Source organism: Nicotiana attenuata, unplaced genomic scaffold, assembly GCF_001879085.1.
Source record: "Nicotiana attenuata strain UT unplaced genomic scaffold, NIATTr2, whole genome shotgun sequence".
Taxonomy (NCBI): Eukaryota; Viridiplantae; Streptophyta; class Magnoliopsida; order Solanales; family Solanaceae; genus Nicotiana; species Nicotiana attenuata.
In genome coordinates this window covers 114,125-132,564 of record NW_017670749.1, presented here as the reverse complement: position 1 = coordinate 132,564, position 18,440 = coordinate 114,125, and the positions used below count along the sequence as shown (strand labels likewise).

At 35.5% G+C, this 18,440-nt stretch overlaps 4 protein-coding genes across 6 annotated transcripts; 3 read left to right on the top strand and 1 right to left on the bottom strand.

Moving 5' to 3' along the window:
- The first annotated feature begins 2,551 nt into the window (after nucleotides 1–2,551).
- On the top strand, nucleotides 2,552–4,084 carry LOC109242972. 3 transcript variants are annotated; one of them, XM_019409867.1, is made up of 3 exons: nucleotides 2,552–2,657; nucleotides 3,486–3,600; nucleotides 3,779–4,084. In XM_019409867.1, exons 2-3 carry the CDS (start codon nucleotides 3,507–3,509, stop codon nucleotides 3,913–3,915), a joined length of 231 nt encoding a protein of 76 aa, XP_019265412.1. In that variant the 5' UTR covers nucleotides 2,552–2,657; nucleotides 3,486–3,506; the 3' UTR covers nucleotides 3,916–4,084. The 3 variants fall into 3 exon arrangements, with proteins under 3 accessions (XP_019265412.1, XP_019265410.1, XP_019265411.1); XM_019409865.1 differs by lacking the exon at nucleotides 2,552–2,657 and adding an exon at nucleotides 2,686–2,814; XM_019409866.1 differs by lacking the exon at nucleotides 2,552–2,657 and adding an exon at nucleotides 2,821–2,991.
- Nucleotides 4,085–4,210: 126 nt separating this feature from the next.
- Nucleotides 4,211–5,871, top strand: LOC109242971 (senescence-specific cysteine protease SAG39-like). Its single transcript, XM_019409864.1, is given in 3 exon segments — nucleotides 4,211–4,903; nucleotides 5,132–5,589; nucleotides 5,592–5,871. Coding segments are annotated over 3 exon segments (918 nt in total). The 5' UTR covers nucleotides 4,211–4,575; the 3' UTR covers nucleotides 5,724–5,871.
- Nucleotides 5,872–11,359: 5,488 nt separating this feature from the next.
- LOC109242965 (NAC domain-containing protein 68-like) lies at nucleotides 11,360–12,652 on the top strand. Its single transcript, XM_019409857.1, has one exon. The coding sequence runs from the start codon at nucleotides 11,360–11,362 to the stop codon at nucleotides 12,650–12,652; it is 1,293 nt and encodes a 430-aa protein (XP_019265402.1).
- Nucleotides 12,653–12,929: 277 nt separating this feature from the next.
- Nucleotides 12,930–17,708, bottom strand: LOC109242969 (calcium-dependent protein kinase 32-like). Its single transcript, XM_019409862.1, has 8 exons — nucleotides 16,530–17,708; nucleotides 15,783–15,906; nucleotides 15,556–15,699; nucleotides 14,493–14,645; nucleotides 14,274–14,389; nucleotides 13,965–14,132; nucleotides 13,551–13,781; nucleotides 12,930–13,391 (listed from the first exon to the last, which is right to left on the bottom strand). Exons 1-8 carry the CDS (start codon nucleotides 17,028–17,030, stop codon nucleotides 13,236–13,238), a joined length of 1,593 nt encoding a protein of 530 aa, XP_019265407.1. The 5' UTR covers nucleotides 17,031–17,708; the 3' UTR covers nucleotides 12,930–13,235.
- Nucleotides 17,709–18,440: the final 732 nt, after the last annotated feature.

The following is an 18,440-nucleotide window of genomic DNA, read 5'->3' as shown; positions in this document are numbered from 1 at the left end:
TCATGAAAAGAAAGTACTCATTTTGTTAAAAATAAAAGACTTTTTTTTACGTCATGAAAAGAAATACTCATTTTGTTGAAATGAAAGAAAATAATTTTTCTACATCATAAAGTACTCTAAGTAATATTGTCATATATTTAGGTTGGAGGGTCAGGGGTAGGGTGGGTGGGTGAGAATGGGGTGAGGTAGGGGTGTGGGTAGGGGTAGGGGAGATGGGTTGGGTGGGGGAGGGGTGGGGAGGTGGAGATGGGAAAGGTTGAAAAAGAGTTTTGAAATATTTTCCCTTCTCTTGATAGGGAAAACATTTTCCTCCAATTGGAGAAAAACGAATTCATAAACAAAATATTTTTCAAACATTTAAACCAACCAAACATGGGAAAATTAGAAAATATTTTCTAGCACTTGGGCCAAGGTAGAACTCTAAGATTGAGCATTTACATGGGTCAAGGTTGAGCATCATCACGGATCCATTTGAGCTGATAATTTTTTATGGGCTAACTTAGGCTAGCCCAAATCAACCCTTTTTCAATTTTTCTTTCTTATACCATATATGAAACCTTATTACCAAAAATGTTCATAGTTTCTAATTTACCCGCCCTGTCCACATTTTTTCTACAGTTATTATACCAATCATTAAATACTAATTAATAGTAGCTGAATCTTCCTAATTTGTCGAGCTAAAATTGAGGAACAGAATATTCTAAAAAGATTTGGCATAAATCATATCAAATCATATTCTTCCAGATATTCCTATTTAGGCACGTTACAATTATGGAAGTAAATATTCTTCCAGATATTTTCCACCATTTTGATAGCCATTAAAAAGCTTGAAAGCTTTGAATTTAAATTTGGGTTTTCGAAAATCATTATTTGTTTGGATTGGGTGTTGTTGAAAATAATCGGGAATATGGTTTGGAGTTTATATCTCAATTTTGAGGGGTTTTGGTGAAGATTAGAATTGGTTTTGACTGAAATTCAGAGTGAAACTCGAAGAAGAAGAAGAAGAAGAAGAAGAAGAAGAAGAAGAAGAAGAAGAAGAAGAAGACATATTGCAGAAATTGTAGATAAATTGTAGATTATTTGTATTCTGATTGTAGATGCTTTATTTTCTGTTTTCACAAATAAAAAACGGCTAAAACTTCTGAAAAAACATAATTATGTCAAAAATCACAATTATGCTACAATTGTAAGTGAATTGGGATATAAAAATTCAATGTACCCAGTTTGTAGATATTTTGTAGATAAATTGTAGATTATTTGTATTCTAATTGTAGGTGCTTTGTTTTCTGTTTTCACAAATCAAAAAACGACTAAAACTTCTACAAATCTTCTGAAAAAAACGCAATTATGTCGAAAATGCCAATTATGCTACAATTGAAATGGGAATTGGGATATTAAAATTCAATGTATCCAGTTTGTAGATATTTTGTAGATAAATTGTAGATTATTTGTATTCTGATTGTAGATGCATTGTTTTCTGTTTTCACAAATCCAAAACGACTAAAACTTCTACAAAATCTTCTGCAAAAAACAGTCTACAATTTATTTACAATTTTTCTACAATTTATCTACAATTTCTGCAATATGTCGTCTTCTTCTTCTTCTTCGAGTTTCAATCTGAATTTCAGTCAAAACCAAGTCTAATCTTCACCAAAACCCCTCAAAATTGAGATATAAACTCCAAAACATATTCCCAATTATTTTCAACAACACCCAATCAAAACAAATAATGATTTTTGAAAACCCATTTGAATTCAAAGCTTCAAAGCTTTTTAATGGCTGTCAATGGTGGAATTGCTGCTCTCTTATCTCTTTGAATGTTTGTTCTTCTTCGTTGAGAAAATTTGAAGCTGAAGGTAAATGTGTGTATGAACTTTGAAGATTTGACTTCAATTTTGATGAACTTTGTTGTTCTTCATTGATGAACTTCAACTGGAGTAAAATGGGGAACCAACATTGTTGAAGGATTTCTTCAATTTTCTGTGAATTTAGAGGGAGAATTTGGTTTCAGAAGATGGAAAATGGTAAAAAGAACGTGGGTATGGGTAAAACGTGGGTGGGACTGAGGGGTTAGGAGAGAGAAACGTGCAGATTCCTTTAATTAAGGAGTAAAAAATGTAGAATTAATTATACCCTTAATTAATTATGGTATAAAATTGGTAATTTGGTATACTAAGTGTAATTAAGTCAAACCTTAAACATTGAGGATAATAAGGTTTCCTATGTGTCATAGGAATGTAAAAATCTCATTTCAAAATCGTTCTAATCCAAACCCATTAAAACTTGGGCAGTTTGGGTCAAATGAGTTTTGTTTAGTTTTGGCACCCCTAGCTGAAGCCTAGGACACTAGACAGAGAAAGGAAGGGGCAGCATGGTGTTAAAATCTTGAAAAGGAGCATGTTTTGTCCGTTTTCATAAAGGAAAACATTTTGGTCATTAAATCTTTAAAATGGGCTCTAAATCCTTTGAATTCTAGGCCCAAACTGAATTTCAAGTCCATATCTTTCGCCATATGGCGAAAATAGCGCAGAAAAAAGCTTAACGACGTTGAACGTTTCCACCGTGCAACTGCTTCTCAAAAGTTTCTCCATATTCAACGAAGAAAAGATCATTATTGTTGGGACTTTTCCTTTATTCTGATTGATCACTTCATCGAAGTAAGTTGCCCCTTACCCCCTCCTTCTTCTGTTATATGTTTGTTACTACTATACATTCATGGAAACGGTAGAACAGGATGATTTACTGTGCGCGCGCGCAGGCGTGTGTCACATATGAGTAGTTGGCATGCAAGTTATTTGCCTCTTTTCAGCAAGGGTGATTTAAATTTAATCTTTAAGATTCTTCGCATTGAAAAATACTTCATAATTGTCAAAATTTTAGTAGTTTTTCACGTACGTATCTATTATACCAAAAAATATTGAATTCTGTTGAGCTCATTGTGCAAAAACTCCATCAGTCACTGCTTTCCACAACGTTAGTTATGGGCCTATGGTTAGTTTGTACTAGTTTCTTCATGATGTGTTGTAGATCTTATTAGTACAATAGTACTGTGTTTAATTTGCTAAAGCTGCTTAAAATAGAAAGAAAGTTAATATTTGGTCGTAAATAAATAGTGCAAAATAGATATACAAAGGAGCTATGCTATTGTACCCAATCCCCAAGAAAGGATTCTGATTAGGGGATTTTCAAAAAATCCAAAAATGTTAAGGGTATTCAAATTGTATATATGTATAACAAAAATAATTTTACCTTATTTACGCTGTGTGACTTTTTCGGTGAAGGGGATCAATGCATGTGGCTCCGCCACTGTACCTAGAGATTGAGTGCAGTTGGTTGATTGAAAAGAAACTTTATTTTTCCTTGTTGAATTTGCCAATTTTCTTTTTTCCATATTTGAAAAAGAGATTTCTATTTGGAGCCATTTACAGATATTTAACATAGATTGGTGTCTCTCTATATATTTCTTTCCCTGTTTCCATTTGCAGTTGTTGGAGTTTGACAATATAATGGCACTGAAGTACATTGCTGGTTCTGTGGTTGCATCCTTTGCATTTGCATACGTTTGTGACACTGCTACTTCTGACCATAAGTTGTTTGGAGGCAAGTTTCTATTCCCTCTATCTGTTTAGCCCTTTAATTAAATGTGAAGAATTTCTAGAGCTAGAGCATCATGATCCAAGACTGACTTAAATGGATCAACATGGACAATGGAAATTCATACCTCGCTTAGGATTGAGACATACACTATAGTTATTTTGTGTCATTTAATTGAAAACAGGTACCACTCCAAAGACAGTTGCTACCGATGAATGGTGGAAAGAGACGGACAAAAAATTCCAGGCGTGGCCTCGTACTGCTGGTCCTCCCGTGGTTATGAACCCCATCAGACGCCAAAATTATATTGTCAAGTCTTGACTCAGATTCATCTCATCACCTCATGTCTTTCTTCTGCTGCTACATTTGCCATTTTTCTAGTCATTAACATAAAAAATGTCATAGTTTAATGTTTCTTCAGTTTGTTTCTGTTTCCCATGGATACAAACATCATCTGCTGGGCTAATATGAGTAATTGCTTATGTTTTGGCTTTTTTCTAAAAATAATAGTAATATATATTGGACATTGCTCAAGAGAAACGAAGTCCAAGCTGAAATTGTTGACTGTTAGATCTTCCTCTACCCGAGAGATAAGCACATAAAACAAGAATCGATTAGCGATTAAGCAGAACAAATTATGAATCTTTTACTCTTGGAGTAAAATTACTAAACAAACCAGCATCCACGGCAAAGAACTAGCTAGTCCAAATCACAATATTTGGCACGGCAAACTGAGAAAAACTACTGCTATTTTCATACCAATACATCTACTGTAAGATCATTCAACTAGCGGCAAATGCAAATTCAAGAATCTATATATACCAATATCTCCAAAGGAATATATACACCATTACCTACAGCTTACAATTATCTTCTTTATAAAGAATTTCTTTAATATGAAGTTCCTAGTTCTTCTTTTGGCAATTCTTGGGAATATGGGCTTCTAAAACTACAGCAAGAGCACTTGCTGATGAACCCCTGATGCTAAAATATGAGCAATGGATGATTCAATATGGACGTGTATACAAAAACAATGCTGAAAAAGATAGTCGTTTCAAGATATTCAAGGAAAATGCAGAGCGAATTGAAGCTTTTAATGATGCAGCAAACCAGCCTTATAAGTTGGGAATCAATTCATTTGCAGATTTAACTAATGAGGAATTTAGAGCAGCTCGAAATGGTTTGAAGATTCCATTTTGTGAACCAAAAATTACCTCATTCAGATATGAAAATGTGACAGCAGTTCCAACAACTATGGATTGGAGAACAAAGGGTGCAGTCACACCAATTAAGGATCAAGGACAATGTGGTAAGTGGTCTAGCCTTAAATTTTTATAATGATGAAGGATTTAATTTATATACACTGACAATATAATCTAATATGTTGTATCAAGTTGCTTACCTTTATTTTTCAGATTACTAGTTTCACTTATTATTGAGAAGTACATGTAATTATCTTTTTGGTGACGCGACACTATCAGTTCACATTATCGTTAATTTGTGGTCCTCTAACATTTTTTCTATTACAAACAAACAGGGAGCTGTTGGCCATTTTCTGCAATAGCGGCAACAGAGGGGATTACTAAACTCTCAACAGGAAAGTTGATCTCTTTATCAGAACAAGAATTGGTGGACTGTGACAGAAAGAGTGAAGATCAAGGATGTGAAGGCGGTTACATGGAAGATGCGTTCGAATTCATAGTGAAAAACAAAGGCATAACAACTGAAACAATTTATCCATACAAAGCTGCTGACAGAAAATGCAACACAAAAAAGGAATCTGCCCATGTAGCAGATATCAAAGGCTACGAAAAAGTACCCAAATACAATGAGAAAGCACTCCTCAATGCTGTGGCAAATCAGCCAATTTCAGTGTCAATTGATGCCAGTGACTTTTCCTTCCAATTCTACACGAGTGGAGTTTTTACAGGCACGTGTGGGACGGAGTTAGATCATGGTGTTACAGCAGTTGGATATGGAAAAGCTGAAGATGTACTAAATATTGGTTGATTAAGAACTCTTGGGGTAGTAGTTGGGGTGAAAATGGATATATAAGGATGGAACGTGACATTGATGCTAAAGAAGGGCTATGTGGGATTGCCATGGATGCCTCTTATCCAACTGCTTAAGTATATACATTATGTATATCCAAATCAAAAGCTTAATCTTTATTAATTACTATTTGATATGTCAAGTGAATTGTTAAATTTTACTTGATTATGTAAATGTGCTAAAGAAGCATGTCTTGTGTGTGCATATGCTCCATTTGGAAGCTGCTTCAAGCTTTATTATCTGTACATAACCTGTGTTAAAAACTACATTATCAAGTAGATAGTTCTGTTTGTGACACTGTAAACGAGCTATCCCTTTTTTTGACATTCCTAAACTACAGTCACCAAAAATTAGGTTAATATGACACACCGCCGCTAAATTTTATTCACTATAACATCAAAATTATTAAACAAAAATAATAATAATTTGTCCCGTTTAAGTAACTAAATTATGTGTGAATTTTTTATGACATTCAAATCCACTACTAAAAAGTAAGCGGACACGGTCATATGCAATATAATATACCCAACTATCAGACGGGTTCGAATCCCACAGAACAACATGTAGGCGATTAGACAATGTAAGAGAACTATCGCTTATTATGGTAAGGCAAACATTTAAAAGGGTTTTGAAAAAATATTATGTCTAAATGCAAAAATATTAACTAACCTAGAAAGCAAGTAAAATGAACAATGGCAACAAGAATGGATACACGGGGAATTTCACTCAAGTAACGATCCAATGTATTTAACGATTTTACAAATATGAGCGAGTTTAAATTAATTAGCCTCGGATATTAATACTTTATTAGCTTCTTTCGAAGACTAACAAGACTTCCTAATTGAATTATCCCTAAAACAATTAAGAGATTAAGTGCACTAAATGTGGCTACAAGTAGTTCAATCCTATCCCTAGGTAGAATCTATAAAATGAGGGTTAATGCCTCAAGTTCTTGTTAATTAATCTTTCCCAACCACAAATTATCTTTTCCAAGATTAATTCGAAGTTAATGGGCGAGTCCTAGGTTTAGCTAATCCCTTTGGAAACATTAAAGAACAAGAATAATTAAAGAAACAATAACTCATAAAATATTTACTGAAAATCATTCAATACAAAAGCACAACAAGCGATTTAATCCACACTTTAATATTAATGAATATTCCCATAAACAACATTCAAGTGTTGAAATAAATATTACACACTTAGATATTAAATACAAAGCAAGAAAACGAAAAAAAGAGTAAAATGGGTAAGAAAATCTCAACTAAAAGCTTCAAATCTTCAAGTCCCAAGTGTGTGCAAGAACCCTAGCTCCAAGACTTGTATTCTCTAGTCAAAGAATGCCAAAGATCTCTTCCAAATGAACTGAGTCGAGTATTAAATGGTTTGGAAAAAAATGTGAATTTTCAAATTTGCGCAGTTTTTCTGCCTAGTTTTCCTTCGTGTTCGCGGTCAAGGCCTCGCGTTCGCGAAAAAGAGATTTTCTGATCATCGCATTCGCTATTCATCCTTCGCGCTCGCGAAGGTTCGTTGATCAGCTGACTATCGCGTTCGCGGTCCTCCTTCGCAATCTCGAAGGGTAAATCACTGTTTTTATTTTTATTTTAGCTCCTTTTTGACTCGTTTCATTTTGTTTCTTCCCAATTATTTATAAATCGCATAAAACCTGTAAAGTGGAAGTAAACGATAATAAACACACTATTTTATCAATCAAACATAGCAAAAATCTAAGATTAAAGACGAGATAAGTTGGTAAAATACCGAACCCCAAAACTTAAACTATTGCTTGTCCTCAAGCAATTAAAGCACAAAATATCCTTCTAAGTAATAAACTCAATAGAGCATCAACATCATAACAAGTCAATAAGTCTACTTTAAGCACAAACACGTGACTTTAAGTGGTACCAATAATTAGTCCGAGGCATATGAATCACCAATAACTTCTTAAAAATATCATTTCATTTCAAGTGCTCAAACACCAAGTCAATCGAAGTAGCAATCAAATCATGACATTAAGGCTTCAAAAATTGCTTCTTTGTCACAAAACCACTTTTCTTTTGTTCATCCTTGTAACGACCCGACAGATTGTTTTACTTTCTAGAATCTCGTTACCCTAAATCAGACTCCCTGTATATTCTTTTACTGTTGTATGACTTGCGGGGATGGTCAGTTTGGTATTTGGAAGGGTTCGGGTTGAAATCGAAACACTTGGTTCCTTATTTTGGCTTTAAAAGTCTAAGTTTGACTTTGGTCAACGTTTTGAGTAAACGACCTCGGAATTGGGATTTGACTGTTCCAATAGGTTCATATGATGATTTCGAACTTGGGCGTATGTTCGGATTGGATTCCGGATGACCCGGAAGCGTTTCAACGCCTAATAGTGAAAGTTGGCTCATGGAAGATTTTAAAGTTCTTTAAATTTGGTTTGGAGTAGGTTTTGGTGTTATCGAGGTTCGTTTGGTATTACGAGCCTGGGAATAGTTTGTTATGGTGATTTAAGACTTGCACGTAAAATTTGGTATCATCGAGTAGTCTAAGTATGATTCGGCGCGTTAGTAGCGATTTGGAAACTTGAAGCTCATAACATGATTCAATTTGGTTTTGGGGTTCGATTCTTAGTTTTGTTGTTGTTCGATGCGTTTCGAGAGTTCGAGCAGGTCCGTATTAAATTTATGGACTTGTTTGTGCAATTGGACGGTGTGACAACCCGATCGGTCGTTTTGAGCTCTAGCGCATCGTTTGGCAGTTTGAGGCCATGAGAGCTTCATTTCAGGCATTATGACCTGCATGCATGGTCGGAATTGAATTTCGGGAAGTTCGGAGTTGATTTGGAAAGAAAATTCTCATTTCGGAAGCTTTAAGTTGAAAGAATTGACTAAGGTTTGATTTTTTAGTAAACGACCTCGGAATCGGTATTTGAAGGTTCCAACGGTTCGTATGATAATTTTGGACTTGGACATATGTCCGGATCGGGTTTTGGATGACCCGTGAGCATTTCGGTGCCTATTGTGGAAGTTGGCATTTTGGAAGAATTTCATAAATTTGGGTTGCTGTGCATTTCAATTTTATCGATGTCCGTTTGGGATTTTGAGTCTGCGAATAGCTCTGTATGGTAATTCTGGTATTGGGAGCACGTCCAGAAGTGGATTCGGAGATCCGTAGGTCGTTTTGGGGTCATTTGGCGAAAGTTAGAAATTTGAAGGTTTTTAAGAAGTTTGACCGAAAGTGGACTTTTTGATATCGGGGTCGGATTCCAACTCCGGAAGTTGGAATAGGTCCGTAATGTCGAATGTGACTTGTGTGCAAAATTTGAGGTCAATCGGACGTGATTTGATAGGTTTCGACATCGAATGTAGAAGTTTGAAGTTCTAAAGTTCATTAAGCTTGAATTGGGGTGTGATTCATGATTTCGATGTTGTTTGATGTGATTTGAGACCTCGAGCAGGTTCGTATTATGTTATGGGACTGGTTTGTGTGATTGGACGGGGCCCCGGGGGCCTCATGTGTGTTTCGGGGTGGTTTCAGATCATTTCATGTTGTTTTGCAATTGCTAATGCTGGTGTCCGATGTTGTTCTTCGCGTTCGCGAAGAAGGATTTGGCTTCAGGGACTTTGTTCTACGTGTTCGCGAAGAGATCCTCGCATTCGTAAAGAAGGAAATCTTTGTTACACAGGTCTGACTTCGGAGGCTCATACGCAATTTAAAGATGGTTTTTATTTTAATTGTCTGTTGTTTACAAATCAAATAAAACAATTCACAGTTAAAATAATTAGAGTATCACATTGAATACCCCTATAACATAACCAACTACGGGAATATATTTCAAAATCGGCCACTTAACCCTAGCTTGTACAACAAAATCACATACACAAACATTAACTATTTCATTTGGGGAGGGGGCTTAAGTATTTAATTTTGAAATATAAGGGGTGTATGTGTAATCAAGTAAATTTAATAAACGGAGAACGGCCTAAAATGCCCCGTTAGTATATGAAATAGGACAGGCTATCCCTCCGTTAAAAGTTGGTCTTTATTTTGCCCTTGCCGTTAACAAATGGGCTCGTATATGCCCTCCATCACTAACGGGAGACTCATAAAGCCACGTGGAATATATGTGAGGGCAAGTTAGACCTAGTTCGAATTGTACAGGGGCATATATGAGTCAATAATAATAGTCATTTCTGAAACACTTCACAACTCCATATCAGTTTACTTAGACACCTATTTGACAACACCAAACTAATTATCACAGCAAATAAACTAAGTCATAGACACAAACATTCAAATGAACGGCAATGACTTCATTAAATCCTAGTAGCTCAAAGAGGTCGAAACATAACAAAAGACAACAAAAGATAATGTCGGAATGTTCTAGCAGCTCAAATGGGTCGAATAGGAGGTGTCATTACGGACTTACTGCTAATTATTTCATGGCATGGACACCTTTAAATGTTGGGAGAAGGTTTTTCAAGTGCCTGAAGCATGAGGTAAGAAATTTTTTTGATAGGTTCTTTTAATTATTCCGAGTTGCTTGTAAATTTGTTTTATTTATTTTTGATTTTTAGGATGACAAATATTCGTATTGGGAATGGCAAGATGAAGAGCTTCCTCCTAGAGTTTCGAATCTCATGTGCAGTTTAAAGAAGGAAAAAGAAAATTTGATCTTGACAATGTTATGATGCTCATCGATCATGGAGGAAAAGAAGCCTTGGAATTGGAAAGAAATGTCCTAATGAAGAAAGTGACCGATTTAGAGTACTCAGTTGTGCTTGATGCTAAAGTTCCGAAGAAGATATAGATTTTCATGTGTGTGATATTGGGATGTCTTGTTATGTTCTTTGGATCAGTGGGAAATGATATGTAATATTAGTGTTATTGTGGCTTATTAACTGTTGTCTTTTATTATGTAATGAAGCTTTATGTTTTTGTACAAGGACTTAATGAAGTCATTGTCGTTTATTTGAATATTTGTGTCTATGACTTAGTTTATTTGCTGTGATAATTAGTTTGGTGTTGTCAAATAGGTTTCTAAGTAAACTGATATGGAGTTGTGAAGTGTTTGAGAAATGACTATTATAACTGACTCATATATGCCCCTGTACAATTCGAACTAGGTCTAATTTGCCCTCACATATATTCCATGTGGCTTTATGAGTCTCCCGTTAGTGATGGAGGGCATATACGAGCCCATTTGTTGACGGCAAGGGCAGAATAGAGACCAACTTTTAACGGAGGGCTAGCATGTCCTATTTCATATAGTAAAAGGGCATTTTAGGCCCTTTTCCGTTGAATAAACTGAAGTCACGCATTCAAAACGAAATAAATTAAAAATTCATACATATTAAATTCTATAAAGCTTATAAAAGAGAAATAAACTTAAATGTTTTTCAGTATTTGCGTTTTCATTATATAAGTGATTTTAATATATAATTTTGAAATATAAGGAACATTACATTTACAAATAAGAAATATTACAGGGGTGTTTATTACAAATGTCTAGCACTGTGGAATTGAAAATTTCCTAATTCTTCCTAACGTCGGCTTTCTGTTGCTTCCCGCGCCTAGAGCTCAACCCTACCTATATAAGTTGTACCAATAGGCAACAGCTTTATTACATTACATTAAACCCTCAGCAGTCCCTTTGTTCATCACCATTCTTGAAAGTATTTCCTTTTTGTTTTCAGGCTAATTTCTTCCACTGAAAACAAAAAACATGACTATCAGCAGCCATAATTATGGTCCAAATCCAGTACTTGGAATCAGATTTCGACCCACTGATGAAGAGCTTACGCTCTTTCTACTTAAATTCGTTTCGTGCAAGAATTTCTCGTGTGATCATATTCGAGTTGAGAATCTTTACGGGAATAAGAAGCCATGGGATATATTCGAAAACAATTTTCTGGGAGAAGATACAAAGGTAAACTATTTCTTTACTAAGTTGAAGAGAACAAAAGCGGGTGGTTCAAGGTTCAGTCGACGGCTGATCGGAGGAGGCTGTTGGAAAGGACTTGACAAACACAAATCAGTTTTTAAAGGGTCAAAGTTGATTGGGTTCAAGAAAAGTTTTCGATATCTTGAAAAAGAGAAAAGTGTCGATCAAGGAATTAAAAATATTGTTTGGAACATGAAAGAGTATAGTCTTAATGACAACATACTAAAGGTGTTAAGACAACGAAATATAATTCAGCATGAGGACTATGTTTTGTGCTGCATTAAGCGTAAATCTGTATATGCTAATGATCATAAGGAATTAGGAGATCATATGGAAATAGCGGCCAGTGGAAACAACGTTGTTGCTGTTATGAATTCGACAACTCAAGAGCATGAGCTTGACTATATTACAAGTTCTTCAGAGGATCAAGGGACAGGTTTTCATGATTTGTGTCCTTCCAATCAATTCGCATCATCCGAACATAATAACGCGTTTGATCAGTTGCAATTAGTGGATGTACAAGCGCAGAATATTGAAGAGATGGCACCTTATTCAGTTCAAAGTCATGTTGAATATGTTGGAAGTTCATGGACAACTTCAAATCAATTCACATACTACTCACCTGATAATAATGGCTTTCAGTTGCAACAAGACCATAGTAATGTTCCATCAACATTGGCTGACATAAATATTGATCATGTGGATATGAAAGTGTACGAGTACATGGGTAGTTTACTAGCAGAAAAATCAAATACTGCAGAACCCCATTTGCCTATCTGCAATATTGATGAGCAGAACATCATGTGTCCAATGGCTCAAGGAAGTAGTAGTGCCATGGTTAATGAAGAAAACATTAATGCTGGATTTGTGTCTGATCAGTGGTCAAAAGAGCAAGTGCACAACATTGAAGAGAGGGCACCTATTACTTTTACTGGTATGTTAACATCATCAGATTATAAAGCAGAGCCATCCTTAGTTATAAGCAGCGACGAGTGCTTCACAATGGAGGAATTATTGGGTTCTGATGATGATGATGTTATTGCAGCAGACTTAGATTGGATGCCAACTCAGTAGGCAGGAGACAAGCTGATGCACATAAGCAAGAGACCAAGAGAAGCAACTGACACTAGTTTCTGTTTTTAGTTCACTCTATATACTCAGCTTCTTGGTTTTTAAAAATTATAGGTAGTTTTGATTAATGTATAATGTAGTAAACAAGATTTGATGAAGAATTATTACTTTTTATTTTCTAGTAATGTATGGAAATGTAACACCTCATTCATGGTCACTTGTGCTCTGTGGGATTAATATCACCTCAAACATACTGGCTGTCATATCCAACTCCATGACAAAAAAAGAAAAAGGAACGAGTTGAAAATGTTGATCCTTAATTAGATACAATAACAAAATAACCACCTTTCTATCCTTCACCATATTTCTTCAAATTGTCGATTAAAAAAATATATATATATAGAACAACATAATCACAACTTAAAGAACACATGAATGTTGGGGACCTGATACTTATCCACCCCCAGAGGAGAAATCACACATACAACAAAAAATGGCAAAATGATCGTCGAACAGGAAAGAATATAAAAATTTAGAAAGCCAAAAGGCGAGTTCTGTTCTTCGAGATGTCATACTCTGCCTTAAGTTATCTAGTCTCATTGTTCATTTGTAAGGAACCATCCTTCATTAATTTCAAGCTGAGACTATTGTATCGTTCTCGTGAATACTGTCTTGACGCCTTCCTCCAATCTGTGCCAGTCTTCATCATTGTAGAGAATTCATCGTAACTTATCCGTCCGTCCTGCATGAGAATGAAATGTAAGCACATGAAACATCATGAATGACCATTTTCTTTTTCCCAATCCCAGGTCCATAGAATCAACACGGCATCATCCACAAGTAAACAAAACATACAAGGAAAGAGGCCAGATGAGTTTTATGACATGAATATATTACTGACCTTGTCTGTGTCCACATCGTGCATAATAGCATTGATAACTTCTTCGCTGTTGGTTTCAATCTCGTCAGCTAAGGCCTCCCTCAACTCCTCAATCTCTATATAGCCAGTTTGGTTCTTATCAAAAAATTCAAACGCCTTTTTCAGGTGCTCATCATTTGCCATCTTTCTTAGGTGGACTGAAATAGCAACAAATTCCCCATAGTCCAAATATCCATCTTTATCAACGTCACCCTGTGAAATATCACTGTTTAGTTTCCAGTGTTTCTCCCATGTAACACAATATTACGTGCTTTGATTGGATGCAGCAGCAGTAGAATATTGATTTATTTTGTCTATTTTAGTGTTTCAGATGGTTCAAGGATTCAACAAGGTAATAAAAGAGGTACACAAGTCAAATAGAATTTTAGCACTTACAACATCCATAAGAATATGTACATCACTTTCAGGAATTTGATGGCCAAGTTTCTGCAACCCAACTCTCAACTCGTTAACATCAATCTTCCCTTTGTTACCTATATCCATCAATTGGAATCCCTCCTTTATTCCAGCCACTTCGTCCACTGTCAAATGCTCAGCAATCACCTGTGAGGTAGAAAGGCAATTTATTGAAGAATATTAGCAGCTGCTATGAGAAAAACATTCACAGTAAAGAAAGAACGAAAGAAAGAAAGAAAAGAAGAAACATCAATCTCTTGCTCCTTTTACAAAGAGTTGGAATCGCACCCTTAAAGCTCTTTTCTTTAGCTTGTTCATCATAGAAAATTGCTTGAGCCTTGCTTTCACTGTTTCACCCAAAGAAACATTTGGAGCCTTCTTTGCATTTTGTATCCACGGATGATCTGTAAGCAGTCAGAGACCAAAAAAAGTTACACTACGAGGAGTGATGAATTTTCACTTGGCATAAGAAGTAAATCACTTGAATTATTTTAGCCAGTGGTTTACCTAGAACTTCTTGAGCAGTAAGTCTCTTGCTAGGGTCAGGGGTAAGCATCTTCTTCACAAGGTCTTTTGCATTGTCAGAGACCTTAGGCCAAGGATCCCTTTTGAAATTCACAACAGAACGAATGATCGCTTGAGCAACACCTTGTTCAGTTTCTGCAATGATACAAAAAGAAACGGTGTAGGTTAAGAGTTGTTAGGATAAAATACTATAACCGCATCACTTTAAATAACCTTCTTCCTTTCAACAGTTATCGTTGAGTATAAACTAAAGGAGCTAGTATAATTTTATTAGTCAATCACAGTTTGCTTGTAAACAGATATTCGGATCACACAATTAATATAGCAAAAGAAACTCCAATGAGAAATTTATTGACCAACAATGTTTATTTATGAATACTTACTATATAAGATAAGAACAAGCTATTTTGGAAGTTTAAAGTATCAATTTATAGGGCAAGAATCGGTACTGATGGAAAGTCAAGATACATTTCAGCAAGTCATTTTCAAAGGGTAAATATCATGCGTCCTGTCCCAAAAATTCAATAAGAAAAAGAACTGCAATACACAAAAAATAATATTCCATATAATCTACATCACTAAAAGTTGTCCCCTTTTACTCTAAGAATCTCATTTTAAGAATTCTTCAGCTCGTCAGAGACAAGACAGATGTGGAAGAATTACTTTCCCTCGACAAATAAGCAACAAGAGAATATGGAATAAAGAGTTTGCATCACCAAATAGTCTGGTGAAGAAGTACCCTTGTGCTCTAGAATTGACAGTAAAATTGCACTCTTCTTTCTAAGATGTAACAAGCTTCAGGCATTCTGTTTCAAAATTTTCCCATAGAATTGTCAAGGAGTAGTAAGTCCCCTTTAGTGTCTTCCACCCCAGAAAAAAAGAGAGTTAATGATCCTAATACTGAAATATGGAGAGTGGGGTGGGATGCAGGCTGCCCTTTGGGTGGAGAATTTGTCGGATTTGTCCAGCAGTAGAACAGCAACATGCAAACTATTTCGTAATGTGAATCACCAATGATTTACTGTTCAAGAGTAAGGACACTAACCTGCCCAGAAAGGCGGAACACCGCAAAGCAAGATGTAGAGAATTACTCCAGCACTCCATACATCTACTTCTGGACCATAGTCTCTCTTCAGCACCTCGGGAGCCATGTAATATGGACTTCCCACAATTTCATTAAATCTCTCACCTGTAAAACCAACACGACAGCTAACAATGAGCATAATGTTCAATTATTCAAATGCAGCAAGATATAAATATTAGGAAACTTACCAGGCTTAAAGAATACTGAGAGACCAAAGTCAATTGCCTTCAATGGTGCTGTCTCTTTCTTGTTTTCAAACAAGAAGTTTTCAGGTTTGAGGTCACGATGCATGACCCCATGCTTATGGCACATCTGTAACCCAAAAAAAAAAGTTATTCAATATTGAATAACTAACCAGAAATGATGAGAAGAATGTCAAAAAGAAATGGTAAATCTGCATCTTGTCAAGCAGTTAATCTAATTCATTCTACACGTTGCCGGATAGTTGATCTTTGTTTACTGAATAGATACAAGATCTATGGGACAAATGGTGCAAAGAAACCATATGCCAATTACTCCACCAAAAAGTCATTTTCCCAGTGGGACAACTTACACCATGAACTGACTCGGAAATGGTAATTTATGAGAAAATGAGGAAAGGCTCAAGCTATCTCACTCCTTTTTTAATTTTACAAATCCTAATTGCCAAGAGATAGTTCTCTTTATAGAAAGCTGATCTACTTAGCATGATAGTTCTCTTTATAGAAAGCTGATCTACTTAGCATGACACTAGTTTTCTCATTCCTCGACACGATTAAACACATTCTAATATCACTAGCACCCTAAAATCATATTACGCAAGCATGGCAAATCATTAAACTGTTGAGACAATTCTCACATTCTACATTGCTAATAGAAAGTTCAATCTAAACAACACTATGAAGACTAAATAAAACACAGGTTATCTTAAAAACAAAGAAAAATCAAATATTTACCTGAATCACTTCAACAATTGTGCGAGTCACAGCAGCTGCTGCCCTCTCAGTATAATGCCCCCTTGCAACGATCCGATCAAACAGTTCACCACCCTCACACAACTCCATAACTATATGGACTGCATCATTATCCTCATAAGTATCCTTTAAAGTAACAATATTAGGATGCTTAGGCAAATGCTTCATGATCTCAACTTCTCTCCTTACATCCTCGATATCCACTCGAGTCCTGAGTTTCTTCTTGGATATTGATTTACAAGCATACACTTCTCCATTTGCTTTGTCAGTACACAAATATGTAACCCCAAATTCACCTCTGCCAAGCTCACGACCTAATTCATATGTTGCCTCAATATCAGCTCCAGTTGGATTGTCTAACACATAGGACTTGTATCCACCATTCCCATGGGCATAATCAACAGAAAATGGATTTGGCTTATTTTTTCCCCTTTTCTTCCTCTCTGTATCTGAAGTTTTTGGTGCTGCACAACAATTACCCATGAGACGGATCTTCAAAACCCAACTTCTTCTTTAAAAATTTCAGCCAAAGGGGTCTCAAGATCCTAACTTTCCCACCAAACTAATACAACAACTTCTTCAAAAGCCAAGATCTTCAAAATTTCCAGTCAAAAAGGTCTCAAGATGATAACTTTTTCACCAAACTAATACAACAAAAAGCTTCAATTCTCAAAGGTAAAGCTTCAAACTTATCTTCAACTAAATGGGTCTCAAAATTTTACCTTTCCCCACCAAATCAGCATACAAATCTCAACTTTCACAGATAAAGCACCAATTTTTACTGTGCTGATCTCCACCCAAAAGGGTCTCAAGATTGCCACTAGGCACTAGTCAAACAGCAATCAAGATCCAACTTTGATAAGTTCCTTCGAATCTCAAAAAATTCAAAATCTCAGATCTCCAAAAACCCAATTTGGTTTTCAAACTTTAAGGTAAAAGGGGGTAATAAACCCTGAGGTTCTTGAAAGGGGTGATTTTAAGAAATGAAAAAGGGGGTGTTTGTGGATCAAGAAGAGTATGTGAATAGGAATTTAACGTTTGAAGAAAATCAATATAAACAAGAGAGGAGTGAGAGAGCAATGGTCAAAACTGGTTTCATGGAAACTTCCCTCCTATGCTTGTTGCTCCACAATCTGTGAATGTGTTTTTCGGCCTCTTCTTGTTTTCCTAAATTGTCCACCACATTGGAATAAACAAAATGGAAATTAAAAATGTCATCTTTTGTAACAAATGCATAGGGGTGAAAAAGCATGGTTTATTACTCCATCCGTTTCAATTTATTCGAACCTATTTTCATTTTAGTTCGTGTAAAAACGAATGACTTCTTTTCCTATTTGAAAATAATTTATCTTTATGCAATAATTTATAATCATACAAAATATATATACCTCATTTTACACCACAAATTTAAAAGTATTCTCTATTTTGGATTCACATAAATTGAAACTAGGAGAGTAATAAATTACTTCACAAAAGTGCACCATCTCGTCTCTTTTTCTTTTGTACAAGTGCTCATCACTAGTAGTAAGTAGCTGTGGGCGGTAAGTATTCATTTTTTTTTTTCTTAATCAAAGATTTTGAGCCTTGAAAAATTAATTTTAGTAGAGAGTGATTTACCTTTTAAATATAAAATAATTGGCCTCAAGCAGGTAAGAATTTTTTTCTACTTTTGTAAGGAAATTATTCCCTTTAAAATCGAAAATGAATTCAATACAATCTAAGAGTGAAAAAAAAGTCATATTTCCCTTCTCCCTTTCGCTATTTCCAATAATGTTTTATTTGTTAATTAAACATTCTCATTATTTTTTCAATTTGATTCTTGTAAAGCATCAGCTTTTGACGTGGTAATACTTGTACAAGAATGCAGCATTTTCTTGTTTCTCTCCCTCGGGG